Raw genomic sequence first — 23,011 nt, 5'->3', positions numbered from 1 at the left:
GGTCTGAGACTGAAGCCCTCGATGTCTCTATTGGCCTTCTCCTTTCTAGTGTCAAAGTCTAAAGCCACACTGATGTCAACATGTACATAGGAATGTTGTAAAATAGTTTTATATAAAAAAAGTGTTGTGGGGGAAAAAACAAAAGGCAGCAGAACCCAAGTAAATCAGCAAGGTCTCTGCGGAAAGGGTTTTGGACTCCAACGTCCAGATCGAAAGCGGATTCAGTAGTGTGGTCTTTGTGTCACTAGGTGAGATCTGTGTGTTTAGCTTCTCCATGGCTGTGAAATGACTCCAAACACAGTGGTTGAAAAAAACATGTTTGCTGTAGCGGTGCTGTGGTCAGGAACCTGCAGAGGCATGGCTGAGGGCCTGGATCAGGGTCTTGTGAGCTGGCTTCAGGCTGTGGGCCAAGACTTATGCCACATTCATGTGCCTGAATGGCACGAGGCTGTTGGCAGGCTTCTGAGTGTCCACTGTCAAGTCTAGTCACGTGGCTCTCTACCCAGGGCTGCTTGGAGATGAAAACTGGCATAGAAATCAGACAGAAGGCACGGGAGTGATCCCTGTGAGGCCTTCTGGATGTGCTTCATTAGGAAGGCCTCTTTAGGCCAGCCTTACTCTAAGGGCAAGGCTTACACATGGCAAGCACACTAGACAATGGGGCTTCCTGAAAGGCTTCCTGCGAGGGTTAGTTCACAAGAGCTGTGAATTTTAAAACCAGACACTTGTTCTCATGCTGTACAATGAAGAACAGCCTGCAGCTAAGTCCCCTCTCCGATGGAACTGCTGTCTTTTCCTCTGGGTTCCTTTAGTCTTTCTGTCAAATGTTAAGTGGAAGATTGGGACTCCACATGGAGCAGACACAGTCTCCTCAACAATCACCCCCTCTTGCGAGTTCCAGCCTGCTGTATACAGATGATTCCTCCTCACCCCTCCAACAAATCCTGACTCCACCCTCACAGGGCCTACCCCAGGCTAGACGCTGCCCATCTTGAGATAAGGTCGGTGTCTGTGGTCAGCTTCTCTTCTGCCCCCTGAGATCAGAGCCTGTGTCTCCACCAGGGCTGAGCAATAGGAGGAGTGAGGAGAAGGAGTTGCTCTTCAGTTTCTTCTCTCAGCTGCTGCAGGGTATTCCTCACAGAGATGTCACAGACTGTAGCTTGCAAGATGTTTGTAAATTCTCATCCCCATTAGCATTTTCTTCTAAGGACAATTCTCCAGAACCGTGGTGCTTGGTTGCTTCAGCTTGGCAGGAAAGAAGCCTGTTGGGTGAAATCCTCCCACGACAATGCTAGGAGCATGGGCTTCCTCTTCATGTCCCCCACTTGGCCACAGGAAGCTGTCACACATCTCTAGTAACATCTGCAACTCTAGAAAACTGGGAGTGACTTATTTGTCTTTGAGCATTTTTAATTTCTCAAACTGTCTTGCTCAGTTCTTTTAGGCATCATTATATCTGTGGAAGAAGAAATGCTCAGCCCGTCACTCTAGGAATCAATATCCAAAAGAGGGGATGTGTCTGCTGGATCGTCAAATGCTTGCCTTGCATGGGTGGGGAGTGAAGGAATTTCCTTATAGAACATATTTCCCACATGCTGAGATACCTTTGAAGACAAAATAATTATAGTAATTAAGTCTGAATTCTTTTGATAACTCACCCTGCATTAACCGTGGGGGGTGGGGGCGGAAGGCTGAGGTAATTTCAGACACAGAGCATCTATATAGATAGAGGAGGTCGCACTTCTGGTATGTGGGAAGCCTTGTTTGGTTTTTAGAGTCGTGTGATATTTACAGCTGTAAACTGGGTGTCTACTGGCTCCAAATTTCCTTTTCTTCTCTGGTCCTGCTGTGGTTCTTCTGCTCCTGTGTCAATTTCGTTCTAGGACCATCCCACCTTTCCCCTCTGCTACACCTCCACCAAAACTAACCAGCTCTTCTTCTGGATTAGGCCAAAATTCTTCAAATCATGTTAGCACATTACCGGTCACTAGTGAATTACAAATGGGGCAGCTGTGGGAGTTGGTACCTTGATGTACCTACACTGGGGTTCCATCACCCCAACTTCAATAAACTTGGCCCTGGATGGAAACCAGGCCACATCTGAATGATTCAAACTCCAAAGCTCCTGTGATCTGCATATAAAATCCTGCTTCCAAATCCAGCTTCTTCCCTTGCATGTTCAGCTCAGTCAGACCCATCCTCTAGGATTCTATCCTGGCAGCAGGGTGGTTCTTTACTCTTGATCATGTCCAAGATCATGGGGATTGCCCTCAATTTCTATTTTGGGTACCTAGACCTTATTATCTTAGTCAATGGCAAACTTTTGCTTGTTTACTCTCTGAATCCCTAGGTGTTAACCAGGGACTTCCAACTCTGCTACTTTGGTTCCCAGTGACAAGGACTTCATACTGTCTCTTTGATTGACAACTGCTACTGATGGGGGCTTCCCCAGTCAGCAGATGGTACCTGGATCTAACACTCTGCTGGCTTTCAGGGAGGAAAAGCTATCACTTGGGAACCCAGAAAGGAACAACAGCAAATCAAAGTCCAGCAGAACTGACCCCTAAACTGTCTGTAAGTATGTCAAGAGAGATACTGTTCTTGCTAAACGAAAAGAAGTCACTGAAAAATAGTTCCACCCTGTATCAGTGTTAGTTCTTAGTTCCGACAAAAAGGATCCTGTTCTGGTAGATGTTGTGTTGATACTGGGAGAGCAGGGTAAACTTTCTGTCTTATTTTTACAACTTCACTACTTCTAAAATTATTCTATAATGAAAAGTTAAAAGAAACAAGCAAACACAAAGCCCACAACAGAATCCTGGCAAAACATTAGGTGTTGAGGTGTTCACAGCAGAAGCCCTTTCTTTCTCTTTTATTTTGAGGCTGGACTTAAACTCATTGCCTTTTTTGCCTCGGTGTCCTAAATCCTGGAAAAACAGCTGGGTGCTACTGTGCTCTGCTGAATAGCTTCCAGCCCGGAGAGATGGCTCGGGGGTTTAGAGCACTCGTTACTCTCCTAGAGGACCCGAGTTCAATCCTCAGACCTACAAGGCAACTCACAAGTGTCTGTAACTCCAGTTCCAGGAGATGTGGTGCTCTGCTCTGGTTGCCATGGGCACTAGGCACATACAGGATGCCACGTGTAGAAATAGTACCTATTCACATAGAATTAAAGATAAAGAATTTCCATATCCTAAAAATTTTAGGCAAACAAAAATGATAGTGGCAGGATATTCTTTCTTTTAAAAGTTGGGGGGTTGTGTTTATATGTGTACATGTCCATGTGTGTGTGTATGTGTTCATGTTCATGTGCGTGTGCTTATGTATATATGTTCATGTATATGAGGGGATGCATGTGAAGGCCAGAGGTCCACAATGTCTTCCTCGGTTGCTTTCTGCCTTATATTTCAGTGAAAGGCTCCCACTGAAGCTGTGGTGGGTTTGGGAAGTCCAGGTGGCCAGTGTGCTTCTGGGGCCCTCTGCCTTCTGCCACCCTAGGATTGCAGGTACATGCCACCGTGCCCAGTGATTTTGTTTTCTGCCACCCTAGGATTGCAGGTACATGCCACCGTGCCCAGTGATTTTGTTTTCCCATGAGTGCTGAGCATTTAAACTCTGTTCTTCATGCTCATGTAGCGACGCTTTACCAACCAAGCCATCTCTCTGGCCCTGAAAGGACATTCTGAAGTTCTAGTTCCTGATGTAAATATTTCTGGCAAACACAGGCAGGCCTGCATAAATTTAGCTGCACACTAATTGCTGCCTTTTTGTTTCATTTGAGACAGTCCACTCTTTAAAACAGAAACTGATCTATTAGAAAAGCTTGTATGCTCTGAGCTCACAAAAGAGTAAAGTTTCCTTCTCTCATGAAACATGCATTCTAAAGGGGACAGAGGGAAATAACAATTAAAACTGTATATGACCAATAGATCTGTTTATGATCTGGGCAAAAGTGTATGAGAAAAAACGAGCAGAGAGAAGCATCAGCAGTCTGGGAGGGTGGGGTGCGGCTTTAAATAAGGTGGGTACAGCAATCTAAGTGAGGAGGTGCAATTGAGCAAAGATGAAGGTAAGAACTAAGCTTGCTAGCTCTCGACTATAGTCCAGCACCAGGAAGGATGAGGCAGGAGATTTTCTGTGACTTTGATCCTGTCCTGGGATATAGAGTGAGATCCTGTCTCAGAACAAAGCAGAATCAAAAACTAACAACAACAAAATAAATAAGAAAGGAAAGTCAAACAAGCAAAACCTTCCAAAAGATGAGGGGACCAAGAATGAGGATATTAGGCTGGGACTTTCCAGAGATGATGAGTGCCCTAGTAGAGAATATGTCTGAAGGGGTTCAAGGAGCCCCAGCAGCAAGTGAGCAGGTGTCTGGAGGTGCTACTGGTGGGCGGGGAAGGAAGTGCTGGGCTGCTAAACGGAGTGTGAATGCTAGACTTTCCCCTGGACTCTAAAGAAACTGGGGAGCTACCACAGGGTGTGCAGCGGAAGAGTGGCATGGTTTGCTTTAGGTATAAAGAGTCAACTTTCATGGCACGTGAGTAACTCTGGCTTGGGAAGAGCAGAAGCAGGGAGAAGAACCAGAGGAACTTGGTTGTGAAGTCATCACTGACAGCTGATGGTACTGGCAACTCTCAAGAGCCAATTATTACCTTTTTATTCTTTTCTAGGAAGTTTGCAAGCTAGTTTTTAAAAACATGTCATCATTAAAACTTAAATAAGCTTAAAATTAATTATCTGACAAATGGAAGTAGTAAATATTTAGAACTCATTGCTGCTGTGGAATAATCCTCCTGTGATCTGTAAAGATTTGCCACTCCAATTGCTATATTAAAATGCTGATTGGGCAGCAACCAGGCAGGAAGTATAGGCAGGACAGCCAAACTAAGGATGATGGGAAGGAGAAGGGCAGAGTCAGGAGTCACCAGCCAGACACAGAGGGAGCAGGAGATGAATGCACCATGCTAATAAAGGCAGCAACAAGTGACAGAGTGTAAATAAGGAAAGTGGATTAACTTAAAATGTAAGAGCTAGTTGGTAATAAGCCTGAGTTTATTGGTCCAGCTTTTATAATTTATTAATTTAATTTATAATTTATTAATTTAAGCTTCCAACTCAATTATTTGCAGGGTATGTAGAAACAGGCTGTCAGGAGAAAAAATATCCGTTTGCACATTGCTACTTGATTTAAACCTAATTTATCTATAATTACTGTTTATTGCTATCTATGTTCTTAGGGATATTTACACCTGAGATACAACGTGCCTGTTACATATGGTGTACTCAGAAATGAGGTGTTGCAATGTGTCTCTTCCCAGTTCTGTATCCACCGACAATTATGAATTTGTCAGTCTGTAGGGGTCATTGACACTATGAAAGCTACAGGTCAGGCCTGTTTCTCTTCATAAAGAGACAGAACTGCTAACTGCTTACCAGCACACAGCCGCATACCGCCTCCCTGCCACATCTAGAAGTGTGTACTACCCTTCCACATTAAGCTCACCTCACTTCAATCACATCCTCAGTTACAGAGGGGGAAAGGCTAAAGAGGAGATTAAATAAGTATTCTAGATATTAACATGACAACACCATAATGTGACCCATTTCTCCTGGGCTTTTATGATTGCTGTGTACTATTGTATGCAGTTGCCATACCTGAGACTGAATTTTTAGTGCTGGTCCTAGTTTCAGCCCCATGGTGCCTCGAAGATGCTGCTCAGTGAGAAGGGGCAGTGTTTCTCCATCAATTGCGTGATCCTTAAATACCTGAAGAAACCCAAAAATCATTAGCCTGGTTGCTGAGTCTTGAAGTAAAGCCAGTGTCTACTACACAGAGGGTTTGGTGTTGGAGTATGTGCATACAGCAGGCCGCTTGGAGGTGGCACAGAGCCATATAAACCTCTCTTTGTTGCTGGTTTGTCTGTGCTCCAGTGCCATGATGTCTTTAATAATATCTGGAATGCTCAATAGTTCCGTTTGTGGGACTCACTTCAACCTGGGGTAATTATCTGAGGGCAGTATCTGCGTCTCATTTACTGTGCAACCCTGATGCAGCGCGGTGAATGTTGTCCCAGGGAAATCAGCAAATGGGAACATGGTTGGCATAAAGGGATGGGGAAAGAGGCATCACAGACAACATGGCCCCTCATGCAGCCAGATGCAGTGCCTTTGTCTTCTGTGCCAAGTGTATGGTGGACAAAGGGAAGGAGAGCCTGGGGAAGAACTGCCCACCAGGGCTTCCTAGCAGATCCTGCTCTGACTCTAGCCAATGCACCACACCCTCCTCCTGGAAGCTAGGAGCCTGCTGAAGAAGGGTAGATATCCAGGCAGGTAAGGAAGTGGATGTGAAGAAGTGTGCCTGTCTGTAGTGGTTTAACTTCCTAATGTCCAGCTTCTCCCTGCCTCAGAAACCTGCCGTGCTCACTCCTGAGCTTCCTCTTTAAATCTCCCCTCTCCTCAGACATCAGAAGGTTCCCCTTCATTTTCAGACAACCTTCTAATTTATAAAGAAGAGGAAAAGGAAATGGTAGGTAGAATTTCCTGTAAACTTGAACAATAGACCTGAAGTCTTCCTACCTCTCTGTTTAATCTAAGAGTTTGCTGAAGCTCCTTCTCTTGCCCCCACCCCACCCCGTGGTAGGGGCCCATAGTGGGATTTCTTCTGTAGGGACTTACAGGGGATCCCTTCTGCAGTCTCCCTCCTCTCCTCTTTGCTGTTGCATTAACACATAAGAGGGCTGCCATAGCACTCCAGGCTGATGGGAATGACAATACACACTCCACCTCCACACCTGCCTTCCTCTCCTCCCCAACAGCCCCACTGATCAGATGCAGCCTGATACTCTTGTATTCATGTCACCTCCTGGCCATTCTTCGTCTCAAGAGATTCTGCTCCTCATCTTTCCCTTAATCCTGTCTCCTTGGTTCTCCAGGTGCCTGTGCTACACCAAACACATGATCCTCTTCCAGTTGCTTAAATTGGTTACATTTCTGGCCACATTCGGCAAGACCAGCCATTTGTGGTTGTGACAGACTTAGGTACTGATAACTTCTGAATAGCTTGGTTTGTTTATTTTTACTGTTGTTTTGAGATAGGGTCTCATAAAGCCCAGTCAGGCCCCAAAACTGGCTATGCAGTCAAGGATGACCTTGGCATTTTGATCTTCTTTCTTCTACTTTCCCAGTGCTGGGGTTACAGGTTTGCACCACCATGCAGGAGTTTATGGGGTACTGGGGATTGAACACGGAGCTTTGACATGCTAGACATGGGGTATCCTTCTTATTAGTGCAGATTGGGCCAAATCTACAATATAAATGTATACTTTTTCTTATCAATTTCAGATATTTTTAGAGACAAATATTTTATATGCCAGAACTAGATATTTACTTAGAATAAACTGTTACAATGTTTCCTGGCCATCCCTAAACAGTTAAGTCACAAATCATTTTATCTCCTTATTTAATTTATTACTTTTGGTTTTTGATTAAAATTTCTTTCTTAGAGAATATAACAAACAACATCAAACTACAATAAAACCTCTAGATGAAAAGTCCGATAAACCTCTCTGTAGACGCAATACTCCAAATCAGACCAAATCAACCAAAATTAGAAAAAGCCCAGGTTTAATGGACACCATCATTCCCAGGTGGCCTTCCAGCACCAGAGAGAGAAACATGTTTGTTCTGGGGAGGGGGAACAGTTTAAATAAATGTGGGAGTGGTCTTGAGCATCACTGGGGAGGGGTCACCATTTGACGGGCTTTCTCAAGGTGGAGTCTGGACTGAGACAACTCTCAGGGAACAGGTCTTGTGATTGGAACTTCCACCCAAACGTTCCAGACTCTTTGGATATATGGATGCCAGGGACTGAGGCGACGCTTCCACCCCAACAGTAAGCAGTAGCATAGCACTGACAAAGTATGTATGATGTAAAGACTGAGCTCCTTTTGTGGCTTTATTTCTCTAGAGGTTTGGTTGTTTGTTTCAGGTGAGGGGGAGGTACCACTGTGTAGCTGAGGCTGGCTTTGAACACACAGTCCTTTTGCCTCGGCTTCCCAGTGAGGAGATTCCAGGTGTACGCCATCACACCTGACCCCAGACATCTTCTAAAGATTCCATTTGCACAAGGCTGGCAAGGTGGATGAGCATCCAGAAAAGGGTGCTGGGCGGAGAGCTGACCAGTCCTGGGGAGTTAAACAAAAGCTTTCAAAGGATGGGGCTGTGAATCAAAGCCTAGGAGGCACCTTTGGCAAAGGTTCCTGTGAGAACTGTGTGGGAAACAGTCCTTTGGGGCTGTGTACCCAGAATGCACTAGCATCTCCTCATTTCTCAGAGAGTAGCAGTGGGTGCTTAGCAGGGCAGCTGGCCTTCCGTAGTTGATGTCACATGCAGTAGCTCAAAGGGAGAAAACTTCAAAATGTGGTCATCCTAGATACATTTGAGAAACTTCTAGAAACGAGTGGTAGACTTTCTTGGTCTACTGATACCCACTTGGACACAATGAGCCAGCCAAGTTTGAGGTGTTGATGTTTGTATGACTTCTGTCTGCCCACAAGGGCACAACTTACACCAAGCATCACCTACCGGTAATACTGTTGTAGGAGCAAGACTGTTTCTTTGTTGCTCGTTTGTTGAGGCAAGTCCCCACTGTGCAGCCCAGGATGGCCTCAAATTCTCAATCTTCTTGGCTCAGCCTTTCAAGGGCTGAGATTCCAGATGTATGCCATTATTCCTGGTTTCTTGTGTGTGTGTTTGTGCTCATGTGTGTGCACACACATAAAGGTCTAAAGATAACTTGAATGTAATTCCTCAGATATCATCCACGTTGTTATTTGAGACAGGGTTTCCCATTCACTGCTAACTTGCCAAGCAGACTAGTCTGGTTGGCCAGCAAGCCCCAAGGATCCATTGTCTTCACCCTAAGCCCCAGTGCTGAGGTTACAATGCCTGACTTTGGCATTTGTGTGTATGTACATATCCATGTGTGTGAACGTAATGTGCACACCATGCAATGCATGTGTAGAGGTCAGAGACAACGTCAGGTGTTGGTACTCTGCTCCTACCATACTTGAGATAGTCTTTTTGTTTGGTGATGCCTAGGCCAGGGTCTCTGACACACGTGATTTTGGGGATTCTCATGTCTCTACCTCCTATCTCTTCTTCGGCACACTGGATTATAGTTGTGCATGACCACATCTGGTTATAAGTGTTCTGGAGCTAAGAACTCTGGTCCTTACACTGTTACAGTAAGCTTTTTCTATGCTGAGCCCTCCTGTTGTGTGTGTGTCTGTGTGTGTATGTGTGTCTATGTATGTATGTGCTTGTGTATCTTGTGTATGTGTGTGTTCTGGGGACTGAAAATTCACGTCCTTTTGCTTGCATGACAGTCTACTGACTGAGTTGTCTCCTCAGCCCCTTTTGTCTTTTTTTTTTTTTAGGACAAAGTACATATTTCCGTTATTTAGGCACTATAGTAAATATTTCTCATTCTTTCTGGATATTTAGTCTCCGAGTCACCTTCTCATGAGTCTAGACAGGGTAGAAAATTAAGCTAAATAGTTGCTTCCCAGAGCTTCTCCAGTACCTGTGTCTACTAGTCATAGCCATCTCTCCAATGAGAAATGGTGTAAAAAATGGGGGTTTTAGCAGGAATTTTCCCTTCCAGGGGAAAAAGGAAGTTTGACAAAACTCATTGTGCATTAAATAGTTTCAAGTTTTCATAGTTTTGCAAAAATACGGAGTTACCTGGGCATAGTCTGAGCACCCTGGCAGGCTTCTGATGAAGTCATGGACGTCATCTATGGTCCACTTCTGAATATCAGCCGAGGAACAGGCTTTGCTGAGTGCACCCAGTGCCTGTGCTCCTGTAACGTGAGAAAAAGTCGTATGTGGTGTGAAGCTTCCACTCAGGAGGAGACACTTAAAACACAGGATTGTGGTTCACTGTACGAACTCACTAACGTCTGTCACCACAGGTGTTCCGTTTTTATTGAACGATTTTGAACTTCCTAAAGATGTTCAGACACATTGACAGGTGGTTTATTGCCCTCTCTTAAGGTCTCTTCAGTGACGTCACTCTAGGTGAACAGACAAGGGGCTGATTTGCTCTGTGGTCTCTGAGGTGCTGACAGAAAGGCCCCGTGAGCTTCATCTTCCATATTAGTGCTGCAATATCCATGTTAGGTGGTCTCCTGTGCCCATCATGGTCTGAACCCAAATGAAGAACTTCACAGTGAAGTGGTCGGTGTGGCAGCTGTACCTGTGCCCTAGGTTCACATTAACTGTCAAGTTGACACAACCTAAGATCAGCTAAGGGAGTCTCAATGGAAGCATTGCCTAGAACAGATTGTGGGTGTGTGTGTGGGTGTGTGGGTGTGTGGGTGTGCGGGTGTGTGTGGGTTAGTTGTGTGTGGGTGTTCCCTAGGGGAATTGTCTTAATTGTTCCCTGATGTAGGAGGGTTCAGCCCACTGTGGGCATTACCAACCCCAAGGCAGGTGGTCTTGAACCAGATAAGAAAAGCTATCTCATATTGTGAACTTTTCTGCTAGACTGCACACCATATTTGTCATGGTGCCTGCCACATTTCTTCTCTGGGAAATGAATTCCTTCCTTGGAGGGAACGCTGTGTGGAATAGCAAGCAGGCCACCTTCAAGTTCTTCTCTTGAGTTCTTACTTTGACTTTGCTGGGTGGTGGCCTGTGACTGAAAACTGTAACCTGAATAGATTCCTTCCTAAAGTCACTTTTGGTCATGCTGTTTTATCACGGCAACAGACAGGAAGACAGAACCATCAGAGACATGCCAGACCTCTGTGTTTTCATTTTCTTTCCAAATAAGTTCTAGAGAGCTATCCAATGTGAGATTTTCTCTGTACTGCAATGATATTTTCAAAACTGATCATTCATGCTTTTGTCAGTTTTTCTACACTTGGATACAGGAGAGATAGAATTTATACTTTAAAACAAAAGCCCTTGGGCCTGGAGAGACGGTTCAGTGGTTAGGAGCACTGACTGCTCTTCCAGAGGACCAGGGTTCAATTCCCAGCACCCACACAGCAGCTCACTGTCTGCTGCTGCAACTCCAGTTCCAGGAGATCTGACACCTTCAGAGACAAACATGCAGGCAAAACATCAGTGAAAAATATGAAGAAAAATAAATAAATATTAAAAAATACATAAATATAAAAAACATAAAGAAAAATAAATAAGTAAAAAGCAAAGCAAAACCCCCAAATCCACAACAAAATAGACCTCTAGTTCATGTTAAAAAATTAACAATTAAATTATGTTTTGTTTTGTTTTTAGAGACATGGTTTCTTCGTAACTTTGGAGCCCGTTCTGGAACTAGCTCTTGTAGACCAGGCTCGCCTTGAACTCACAGAGATCCACCTGCCTCTGCCTCCCAAGTGCTGGGATTAAAGGCATTAGCCACCACCATCTGAGTAAATTAAAATTTTAATTAAAAGTCTCCCTAGTTTCCTATATTTATTTTCTTAATCTGTGTAAAGTGGTTATTATACAGCAATATCAAGACTAGTGTTTCTAATATGACTTATGAGAAGTGACCAAATAAAATGACTTCAAGACAGCATTTAAAACAGATTAAGAAAATAGAGGCGGAAGGACCTGGAGAGATGGCTCAGCAGTTAAGAGCACTGGCTGCTCTTCCAGCAGGCCTGGGTTTGGACCCCAGGCAGCTCACAACTTCCTGTAGCTCTAGTTCCAGAGGATCCAGTGCTCTCTTCCCAGTCTCTGCAAGCACTGCACACGCATGGTGCCCTATACACACACAGGCAAAAGACCCATGCTCATGAAATAAAAATAAATACCTCTTTTTTTAAAAAAATGAAGGTGAGAGAGATAGACAGAGGGTTTGAAAATGAAAATGAAGTCCAAAATACGAAGCATGGCTGTCACAGTTTCCTCCGCAATGGGAAGCCCTGGTCACCTGGAGCTGCTGAGGACCTGCCCTTGATCCCAGACACCTACCTGGCAGAGGCAATATGGAAATCTGCAGACCAAGCCCATTCTTTTCATCACGGCCTTCACAGACCTTCTCCGAGGGCTTTTCCTTCCCACCATCCTGAGCCTTGGCTTCTGGGGAAGAGGGTTTTGTCTGACGTGGCTGCGGCTCTATGCAGGGGTTGGCGACACCCCAGGTTGGCTTGTCATCAGTTTCCTTTGACTTCTCACTGTTGTCTACTTCAATTTCTGGGTCTTTGCTATCCTCTTCCTCTTCATAGGGAACCACAGGCATCTGACCTGAGTCCTTTTCTTCTGCTTGATTTTTGAAACTCTCAGTTTTGCTCTCTAGACATTTCTGATAAACTGAGCCTCTCCTGAGTCGGTACTTCTGGCCCCAGCATTCTGTAAAGTGTGGTCTATTTCCCAGTAGAATAGGGTTTCCCTGAAGGTGTCTGGAGGTGCTTCTGTGTAAATGCGGATAACTGGCAGGTACTGTGCCCCTGCCTTGGAAGCCTGCAGGACCACACAGGCAACTCGATCCATAAAAAAGGGGTATCCCTAGACCAGCCAGTCCCTTGGGATTAACTCTTTCCATCCTCCTTTGCTGGTGAAGAGAATACATTTCCATTTCTGCCCTAAAAACAAAATGATATAGTTTACATGACTCCAGACAATCATTAGAAATTGAATAGTTTTAAAAATTTCTTTATTTATTCATTTATTATTTATTTGGAGCGTGGAGAGGTGGGTACATGCATGCCATCGTGTATGTGTGGAGGTCAGAGGTTAATGGTGATGGGGTTGGATTTCTCCTTCCATTATGTGTATGCTGGGGATCAAACTCAGATTGGCAGGCTTGGCAGCAACCACCTTGATTTGAGGAGCCATCCTGGGGCCCAAGAAATGTAATTTTAGGAGGCCCTTGCCTTCCCTTAGCTGGTCTCTATGCTTATAGTGTTTGTCTGAACCTGTTTGATGGAGGCAGGAGGAGCATGGGCTTTGGGAGGAGGCCTGAAATAGGAGGGGTCGGGCGACTGTCATAGTGCATGCTTGAGGCTCTGCTGTGGGCCTTACCTGTTGTGCACAGAGCCTTAGCGGGTGAGGGGATGATGGAGCACCAGTAGTTTCTTGTCAGACACTAAACTTCATCGAGGTGTCTAATTCCACAGCATACTGATAGTTAGTGGTACTCAAGCAGCTGGTGCTTGTCTTGGGTCTAGATCACTGCACACGGATGGGCAGACAAGGAAGGGAGCCTGCTTTTGCTCACTCCACTTTGCCCATTGGTCTGTGACCACTGGGACCTTCCCCTCTCCCTGAGTCCGAGCTCTGTTAATTATGGGTGTACTTTATTTGCTGCTGGCCATGACAGAAGACCTCGTTAGGTTGACATGAGATGTCCTGGGTTCTGATGACATCATCTGAAGAGCAATTCACTCCTGTCTTCATCCAGAATGGAAACCATTTAAGACAGAAATGCCATGGGGATTCAGAGGAGTCACAGCCAGGATTTTGTATTATGGGTCAATGGAAAGCTATTGAATATGCAGATCCATCCACTCTTAGCTCTGCTGTGCCGAGTGGCACGGGTAGGTATGTGCATGTGGTGTGTGTGGTGTGTGCCTGAGCACGTGTGCACATGCATGCAGAGACTGTAGGAGGACCTTGGATGTCCTCCTGTCCTGTGTCCTCCTACCTGACTATCCTGTTCGAGGTAGGTCTTTTACTCAGATGGCAGCTTAGCAGGCTTTGGCTAGGCTGACAGGACAGCAAACCCCAGAAATCTTCTGTCGCTGATCCCTGCCTCTAGCCCTGGGATTAAAAACACGTGTGGTCTCACCCAGCTTTGTACGCGGATGCCGAGGATCTGACCTCAAGTCCTCCTGTTTGTGCAGCAAGCATCCTCACTAAACTTTTTAATCCCCAGACCCCACTGTCTGCTTTTTAACCTTCTGTTTATTATTAGAAAGCTTGAATAATTTATTCTACAATGCACCTGAAGTACTTTCTGTAAATGATCAGTGCGTGTGTGTGTGTATAGAGGGCATGCGTTTGTCATCATGCCTGTATGTACTTCTATTGTATTTATATGTATTGATAATTTATTTATTTTAATTATTTAATTTTAATTCATTTATTTTAATTTACTTAAGACAGCTCAGATGAACAGTCATGGGACTGAATAGAAGACAAATCAAACAATGTTATTCAGTTACCTGGCAGTATGATGTCTCTCAAACATCTCGTTCCTTGTGGCCACTGCCTTTGTGGGTTCAGGTGGTAAAATGCCCCAGCCTTGAGGGAGGGAGGGAGGGAGGCAGGGAGACAGGGAGGGAGGGAGGGAGAGAGGGAGAGAACACCCCATCCCACAAACAAATTAGAGGCATGCACTTGAAAATAGTAAAATAATTCAAAACAGGATCTGCAGTTACCCCTTAGCTGGAATGGAATGGGGGAAATGGTATCGAAATCTTCTGCTGGTTAGCTGGAACCTGATAGGTTTCTGCGTTTTCCTTGAACTGCCAGTCTCACGACTGGTGGCGTTTTCCTGTCCAACTTCAAATGGGAGAAGATGGCTTATACCTCCTTGATGTTTCTTTCTTGTCTGTTTAATGGTGGACATTTCTAAGGTCCAATGTGATGCTTTGATAAATGCTTATATTGGAAGCATGGTTAGATCAAGATAATAACATATTCATCATCTCATATCGTTATTATTTTTATGGTGTAGACTTTTGAAATCCATCAGCAATTTTTAACTATGTAACACGTTATTATATATTCTGAGTATTATACTGTATTAAGCATCTCCAGAATGAAATCAGAATAAAAGCTAAATTCTCACTATGACTTATAAGGCCATGTGCTATTTCATTAGTTTGGTTTGGTTTTGGGGTATTGAGAACCGAATCTGGTCCTCATGAGTGCTAGTCAGATGCTCTGCCATGGAGCTATGCTATCCCGGCATCACAAGTCATAAAATGCCCGAAGCAGTTAAATCTCAGATCCCTCAGTTCCTCACTTGAAACATAAGAAAAACGGTAATGTTGCAAGTCTGCCCTCATTCGTGATTAAGTTGGTGCTTGGATGGGTTAAGCAACTCAGTCTTGCTCACATAGTGGTACCAGCACAAGCTTCATCTAGAAAGCAAGTGCATAAACTGCAAAGGCTTAATTGCTGCTCAGGTCTCCAGAGTTGAGCATCAACAGCCGCTTAAACAACCCACAGTTGTTCACAGGGCTCCACAGACTGGAGCCACACACTCATCGCTCATACCTGGGTAGAAGTGACCCGACAGCGGGTTTAGCATATTTGCATTGGGAACAAAAGAGGATCCAGATTGGGAAGGAACACAAAACTGGCTTGTTCCAGCTGGAGCCACACTGGAAGACAAGACATCTCTAGGAGGGAAAACAGACATAAGCAGATTATGGCTGGAATTATACAAAGTTTCTATTATTTATTGTGATGATCTAAGTTCATTGTTAAGTTAATAGAATTCAGAATCATCTAGAAAATTGAAGCACACTTCTTGACAGGCTCACTTGGGCATTTCAAGAGGGTTATTGAGGGCAGGATCTCGTGGGAGTCTGATGAAATCAAAGGAGAAAGTGGGCAGAAGGCAAGTGTCCTCTCTTTTGGGGCCCAGCATGTTGTGGATTATTCTGCTGTGGCAGACCTTCCCTGCTGTGGTAGACAGAATCTTCTAGAAGTATAGCCAAAATCAGGTGTAGTATTCACAGCCACACAAAAGTAACCAATTCACTTAGGTCCTGGGGTTTGTAAGAGTTGCTTGGGTCTAAAGTGCGAAGCCCCGAACTCTTGTGGTCACAGAGAAGCATGGTGAGGAAGAGTAGGAGGAAGAAGCACAGCAAGCAAGATAGCTCAGGGCTGTCTTGGGAAGAGACCCACTGCAGTCAATGCCATGGTTGGAGTACTCACAACGGGCATTATGCTCTGAGCACACAGTCTGCTCATATAATGCTCCCTTGGTAGTATTGGCCGACTAGGATGAATGTTTGGCCACCCCAGGGGGGGGCAACTTATTTATTGTTCACCTTCTACAAACAAGGACAGATACTGGGTTTTATTTTATCTTCAGAATGCCAAAATATCACAAAGAGGGGAATCTAAAATATTGCCAGAATGTATAACCAAAATGCTGACAATTTCTATGCTATTGAAAGAAGGATTAGGTGACAAGCAATCCAGGTGTTACAGACTTAGGGTGGAGCCACCTTAATCTGATAGGATTGGTTCTCTTAGGGAGAGGAGCGGGACTCTGGAGGGCACCCTGCATGTGCACACAGAGGGCAGCCATGTGAGGACGTGGAACTTCAAAGGGAAAGTAGAGTCTTACGTTTTGAAGGGAAGACCAGAAGAGAGCTGTGAGTCGTGGCACAGTTCACTGAGCTAACCCCAATGTTGTTTGGTCTAGTCTAGCATCTAATGCTAATGCTAGCATTGTCCCAAACTCTGATGCTAATTCATTTACTCTTCTGATTCTCTATTATATTGGAGAGAAATACCTGTCCACAATTGGGGGCCCAAACGGTGCAGGAAGCAGTGGGATCCTCTGATGTCCTGATGCTGTCAATAAAGGGTTCACAGGCATCATAGGGTTTGTCATCAGATCTCGTGACTCTGATGGAATTCGAAAAAGAAACAGGTACATTAACCAGTACCTACTGAAAATTATTTTCTTCTCTCTCTCTCTCTCTCTCTCTCTCTCTCTCCCTCCTTCCCTCCCTTCCTCCTTCCCTCCCTCCCTCCCTCTCTCCCTCTCTCTGTGTGTGTGTGTGTGTGTGTGTGTGTGTGTGTGCGCGCGCGCCCATCCAGACAAAGGTGGCGCCTGCTCCTCAAGAGTTGCCCACTTTGTGCTTTGGGAACCTGGGGCTGGCCTGTAATCCCGAGGGACTTCCTGTCTTGGCTTTCCCAGCGCCGGGGTTACAATGGCACACCTGCTTTTGTTTGTTTGTTTTGCCTTTATGTGGGTTCTTGTCATTGAACTCTGGTCCCCATGCCTGTACTTTTGTGAATTCCTCGAGTTTTTCTTAAACACAAGGACAACCTCTTCACAGCACCTAAGAAGATGAACTGCACCAAACTTCAACTCTACAAAAATCCCCCAAAGGAAGTCACTGAAACTTTCTGTAGAACTTGTTTTATAAATGTGCCCTGGAGTTTGTTCCAGTCCACAAGGCAATGCCACACCACATCACAAGAAATCATAACATGGAACCAGCCCTGTAAGATTCCAGGGATACAGCTTCTTCTTTCAAGTTATTTACATCCTTCCTATTTCCAGAGTGGAAGTGTACAAGCCCTCCCGGATGTTTGGTCTTTGGGAAAATATTCCTATATAGTTGATAAGATTCAAACAGAAAATGGGGAGAGAGGTCCTCTTAATGACTGAAAAGACATCTGATTTGGGCGGGTATGGGCTGATTGCCTGAGATGGTTTAATCAGAACGAGGGAACAAATTCTATTCGCGTGTATATAAACACATGTCTGCATATGTTACCTTCAGCAGCCTGTGGCCAGAGATGGATTGTTGTGAAAGGGGGGCTGGCTGCCTTATGCTCTCTTAACCGTTAGCATCCTTGGGATTATTTTAAATATTAAACAGTACTACTTAAACAGGTCATTCATTTTAGTTTCTCTTTCATTCTCAATCGTCATCTTAAACATCTGAGACCACAGGAGAAAATGGGGGGATTTTCCCAGCATGATTGAGGCACCGGGCTTAATCTTCATTGGGGCAAGAAAAAAGAAAAGTCAGAAATACTCTGATTTTCATGGAGCGATTCTTATTTCTTTTTCATTTTTTTCATTCTGTGTATCATTTGGTTGGATTTTTAAAATAGTTATAATTTATTTGTATGGTGTGAAAACTGAAAATGTAACAGCATTTAACTATGCTATTGTTTCTTTAATTTCTTTTTCTGATAGAAATCTGATCATATGGGAAATTCAAGTACCTGGGTCATCCAGCCCTAGCTTTGTCCGCTTGTGTTTTTCTGTGGTTGTTGAAAATATATTCTTCTCTCATACAATACATCTCAACCACATTTTCCCCTCCTTCCACTCCTCCCAGCTGCACCCAGCTCTCCTCTCTCCCCAGCCACTCCCCCTTCATTTCCCTAATTTTAAAGTTCTTTTTGATTGGTTATTTCTACTGTATTTCTGTAATTGGCTCCCTAAAGTTTTCTGTGCACATGTGCACTGGAGTACGCATGTGCCCACACTCCACACACATGTCAGATACACATAATAATAATAATAACACACACAAGAAAACAAGCATTATCTTCTCTCAGGATGCTCCTCACGCCATGTAAATGCCTCAGCTTGTTAATTATATATTCATAATTGGTTGTCTAGGGCAATCTTCTGTGCACAAGAAGTGGAGTGGAGAACGCAGTGCTTCCGCTCACTCTGCTCCCTGCACACAAGCACAGCTGCCCTTCCATCACCATGCTGTTGGAGATGTGTATCTGCACCAATCAATGAACCGACCGAGTCCACGCTTTACATTGTCTTTCACTCTTGGTTTGTATGCTATGGGTTTTGGCAAAAGTATAATGGCATGTAACTATAGCTATGATATCTCACAGAACACTTGCACTGCCCCAAATCAAATGGTATTGTAAAGCAAACACAGCGAGAACACTTTCAAGGGGAAGTTCTGAGGGTGACCAGAACTTCTCTTTATCCCCCAGGTAGACACTGGAAAGTCCAAGTACACATTTTCCCAAAACCACCACTTTGGGGGTTGCTAAGCTCTATGGTCAATCCATAAACTTTCTAATGTTAAGTTTTGTATTTTTGGGGGAACCTCTTTTATTTTGCACACATCTTAGCAGATTGTGAGCAGGCAGCTCAGCTACAGTGGCTGAAGGGCTCTTGAGTAACATCACCGAGCAGGTGGTATTCTTCAGAGGAGAGCGTGCCTGGCAATCCCCACGCAGAGCATACCATGCTGAGGTCTGCAGTTGGGTGGATTTCCCTGACCCAGGGCCCTAATCCTGGATGGCCAGCACATTAGCAGGATGAAGATGCCTTAATCTCTGCCTTCAGACTCTTACCCTCCACAAACCCCTCCCAAGGCACACAGATGACTTAGCTAGTGCTAATTCTTTCTCAGTTCATCAGGCAGCAATAGTAAGACTTGCACTTTGGGAAATGGACCCTTGCAAATCAGCTGACTTTTTCTGAATGTTTGCCCAGTGCACAGTTGCCAAGCACAGTTTTTGTATTTGTTTTCTATTGGCTGAGCTGTAACTGTAATTGCTCATTAAACTCTGAGGTTTGAGCTGCCACGTCCTGGATCTGAGTGAGTGAGTGTGTGTGTGTGTGTGTGTGAGAGAGAGAGAGAGAGAGAGAGAGAGAGAGAGAGAGAGAGAGAGAGAGAGAGAGAGAGAGAGAGAGAGAGAGAGAGAGAGAGAGAGAGAGAGAGAGAGAGAGAGAGAGAGAGAGAGAGATATGTTGGATATTGTCTTTCTAGATTGCTCTTCAGCTTATTTTTTGAGACAAGGTATTTCACTTTAGCCAGCTTGGCTAGCAAACAGCTTCAGGGATCCTTCTGTCTTTGCTACTAGTGTGGGATTACAGGCGTGTACCGCTTGTGCTGGAATTACAGGCATGTGCCACTTCACGGTTTTGTACATGAGTCCCAGGGGTCTAACCTGAGGTCCTCCAGCTTCAGTAGCATTAAATCACTGACCGCCACCTCTCAAGCCCCTGGAAAGTTATTTCCTGCTCGTTTGAATTATATCACTAACAGTTTACTTTAAAAAGCAACTAGACTTAAGTGTGATTTATTTTTGTTTTAAAAACAATAAATCTTTGCTTTGACATCCTAGCACAGAATAAAGAAAAATTGGCAATAATGACGAGCAGCACCCCCAACAAAGACAGTTATTTCTGAAACACTCAGCATGATTTTTAGTGAATTTCCCCTTTGCCTAGCATATGCTTTAGCGTTTTCCTGAATGCATCTCACCTCGCATACCCTGGGAAGTGTTGTTGAGGACAGATAGCTGCATGCATGCTACCCTTCTCTTTGGCTTCTTTTCATTCTAGAAAGCTCTTTGACATTAGGAACATCCTTGCCTTCTTGAAATATCAAGTTCCAGGCACACTCAAGATTATTAAAATAAAAAGATAAGACTTTATTCTCACTAATCAAGTAGAAATTGTATATTTTCTGCTTGGAGTCAATACAGTTTAGGTGTTGTGAAGCAAAGTCCAGCATATGTGAGCTTGTATATATGCTAATGTGAAATTCTAGAATTACTAACAAAATTGACTTGAATATTAGGTATTTTAGTTAGAGAATGATTTAAGAAATAGCAGCATAGATTTTTTTCATGGTTATCATTGATATTTCCATAGTATTTTTCCTTGAAAATTTCTAATCTGATAGTTTATGCTTCACACAACATAACTTTTAAATGTAATTAATTATAGTGATAGAGGACATTAAAGCAATATAAGGCTGGGTGTGGTGGTGCATACTTGAAATCCCTGACAGGGGGCAGAGGCAGGAAGGTCATGAGTTCAAGACTATCCTAGAACCCATAGTACAACATTGTCTCAATGAGACAAAACACCCTCCCCAAGTATCTACAAGCAATCAGTGACAGTGGCAAAGGAAAAGGCATTTTCTTCAGCAGTACAGGCTCTGGTAAGTTGCCCACACTCATAAATAACCCCTCCTCCATGAGCCTGTAACACATTAACTGAGCCCTTAGTCTCTCACACACCCAAGCCACAGAAGTAGAATGGGCATTGTTTGGGAAGGAGGGTTCAAAGGAGTGGGAAGAGAAGGAGCAAGGGTGACTGGGTGAATGTGCCCAGAGTACATTACATGTGTGGAAATGTCACGATGCAACTTGTTATTGTACACGCTAGATGCTAACAAAACAGAAATGGATGGTAACTGCACAGCAGTAACGTAAAGAGATTATCCATTCGGAGATGACCAAATGCTTACACTTCAAAGTCAGTTTTGAACTGATCTATGAAAACACTCCCTTCCACATCTGCTTTCGTCAACCAAACAAAGCCAGGCAGTGTTTATCTGGCAGAAATGGAAGAAAGCCTTTACTTTTGGGCAACTTCAGTTAAATATTAACTGCCATACCACTAGTACATAACCAATGAAATTTATAAAGCTAACCAATTTCTGTGATAAAATGTCCTTTTTGTGGGCAGTATTTTGCTAAGCATAGGTAGTTTGAATGATTCAGTAGCTAGACCCACAAGATTTGTGTACTTACGTCCTCTCAACAGATTGGTTTTAGCGTCACCCTTCTGAGGACCACCAGAACCTCTGCCCTTCTGCTGTAGCAGCTTCTTGGGTGGTCAGTGGCTGCCCCCACTGAGAACCCCTTCTGAAATGTCTTACTGGAAGAAAACCTTGACTTAAATATGAACTCAACTAAGTTGCTTAATTCTGTTTCCCAGCAGCAACTCTGCGCTCCTACATCCTCTGCAGATAGGCTAAAAGATGTTAAGCCCAAGAGAAGTGCAATGCAGGGTACGTAAACCTGTCTCAGGGTTTAGCCTTTAGCATAATCCTTCCTTAGCCCTTAAGATGCTTTGTGGGCATTCATCCAATACCACTGTTCAGTTTAATAGAAAGGAAAATATCTGAGGATAAGTAACACAATGATTTCTCATTCTGTATTCCCAACAGGCTTCGAGTGGGAATGTTTCTCTTGCAAGTGAGGAAAGAAAGTTTTTTCTATAGAGCCATATGATTTAATTTTAAGCATCTAAAGGATGGACTTCTTAGATCCAGCAGCTATTTCTGCTTTTACGTGCAGTCAGAAAAACCCCTCACGTCCTAGGTGAGAGAGTTGGCGCTCTATAGAAAGAGGACATGACATTGTAAAGTATGTCCTGTTTCCTTTGCTTGAGACACATTTATAGCCTTGACAAAGAACCTCTGTGTTTCAGGCACTGTCAAAGAAACTGATCAGCAAAAGTTAATATGGTTTGTTACAATAACATACCATATATTATAATACAGTTTATAATATATAACTGATAGTGTCCAGTTTGTAATACACTAGAGCAAAACACAAAACAAGATTTTAATATAAAAATTTAAAGTTGTTGTACATTTAACACTTTAGTTTCCGGTTTGAAGATCAGGGCTTTTCGTCACCAGGACTGACTGTGTTTACCACAGGTCATTGCTCCTGAAGCCGTGCTCAGCAGTGGGGACACAAAGGACACAGTCAAGTGCAAGTTGTGCCATTTGTTAGCTGCATGGGTAAGTTACTGCGATTCAGTGTCTTCATCTCTGAAGAGCCACACAGAGTGCTTTCTGAGAAATGAAGCCGGTGGTATAAGTAAAACACTTAGATAATTCCTTCTAGTCCGTACGCTATGTTCTAGCTATTATCATAGGCAATGAATTGTTTTATTTCACCTTTAAAATGTAGTGTGTGAGTGTGAGAGCTTGTGTGTGTGAGCGAGAGCTTGTGTGTGGAGGTCAAAGGTCATCTTCAGCTGTTGTTTCTTGGGATGCTGTTCCTTTATTTTGTTGAGGCAGGGTCTCTCACTGGCTGGAACTCACTAGGCAGACTAGGTTGATTGGCCATGAGCTCCGGGAGCCCTCCAGTTTTCACTTCCTCGGTGCTGGATTACAAGTGGGGGTTCACCAGACACAGCTTTATTATTATTATTACATATTTATTTTAGTAATTTTTCATATACTATATTTTGATCATTTTTCTTTTTAATTTTTTTATTAAGCAGCATATTTTCTCTGCTCCACTCCCTTCCTCTCCCTTGCACTTTTACTCTCCCCTTTTCTATGCTCCCAATTTACTAAGGAGATCTTGTCTTTTTCTACTTCTTGTGCTCATTAGACCCATATATGTCTCTCTTAGGGTACTTTGTCTAGGTTCTCTGGGATTGTGAATTGTAGGCTAATTTTTCTTTGCTTTATGTCTAAAAACCACTTATGAGTGAGTACATATGATATTTGTCTTTCTGGGTCTGGGTTACCTCATTCAATATTCTGTT

At 43.9% G+C, this 23,011-nt stretch overlaps 1 protein-coding gene across 1 annotated transcript; it reads right to left on the bottom strand.

Annotated features, from left to right (window-relative positions):
- Positions 1–1,487: 1,487 nt before the first annotated feature.
- Positions 1,488–16,597, bottom strand: Samd7 (sterile alpha motif domain containing 7). Its single transcript, XM_038348425.1, has 7 exons — positions 16,497–16,597; positions 15,244–15,368; positions 14,184–14,262; positions 11,992–12,602; positions 9,748–9,866; positions 5,659–5,769; positions 1,488–1,604 (listed from the first exon to the last, which is right to left on the bottom strand). The coding sequence occupies exons 1-7, from the start codon at positions 16,595–16,597 to the stop codon at positions 1,488–1,490; spliced, it is 1,263 nt and encodes a 420-aa protein (XP_038204353.1).
- Positions 16,598–23,011: the final 6,414 nt, after the last annotated feature.

Source organism: Arvicola amphibius, chromosome 11, assembly GCF_903992535.2.
Source record: "Arvicola amphibius chromosome 11, mArvAmp1.2, whole genome shotgun sequence".
NCBI lineage: Eukaryota > Metazoa > Chordata > Mammalia > Rodentia > Cricetidae > Arvicola > Arvicola amphibius.
This window is presented reverse-complemented; position numbering and strand designations above follow the sequence as displayed.

Coding starts and splice junctions, on each gene's coding strand:
- Samd7 (XM_038348425.1), bottom strand. CDS start 16,597: ATGACAAACCCTATGATGCCTGTGAACCCTTTATTGACAGCATCAGGA. Junction 15,369..16,496: donor GGGCCCCCAATTGTGGACAG/GTATTTCTCTCC, acceptor TTTCCCTCCTAG/AGATGTCTTGTCTTCCAGTG. Junction 14,263..15,243: donor GTCGGGTCACTTCTACCCAG/GTATGAGCGATG, acceptor CCCTCCCTCAAG/GCTGGGGCATTTTACCACCT.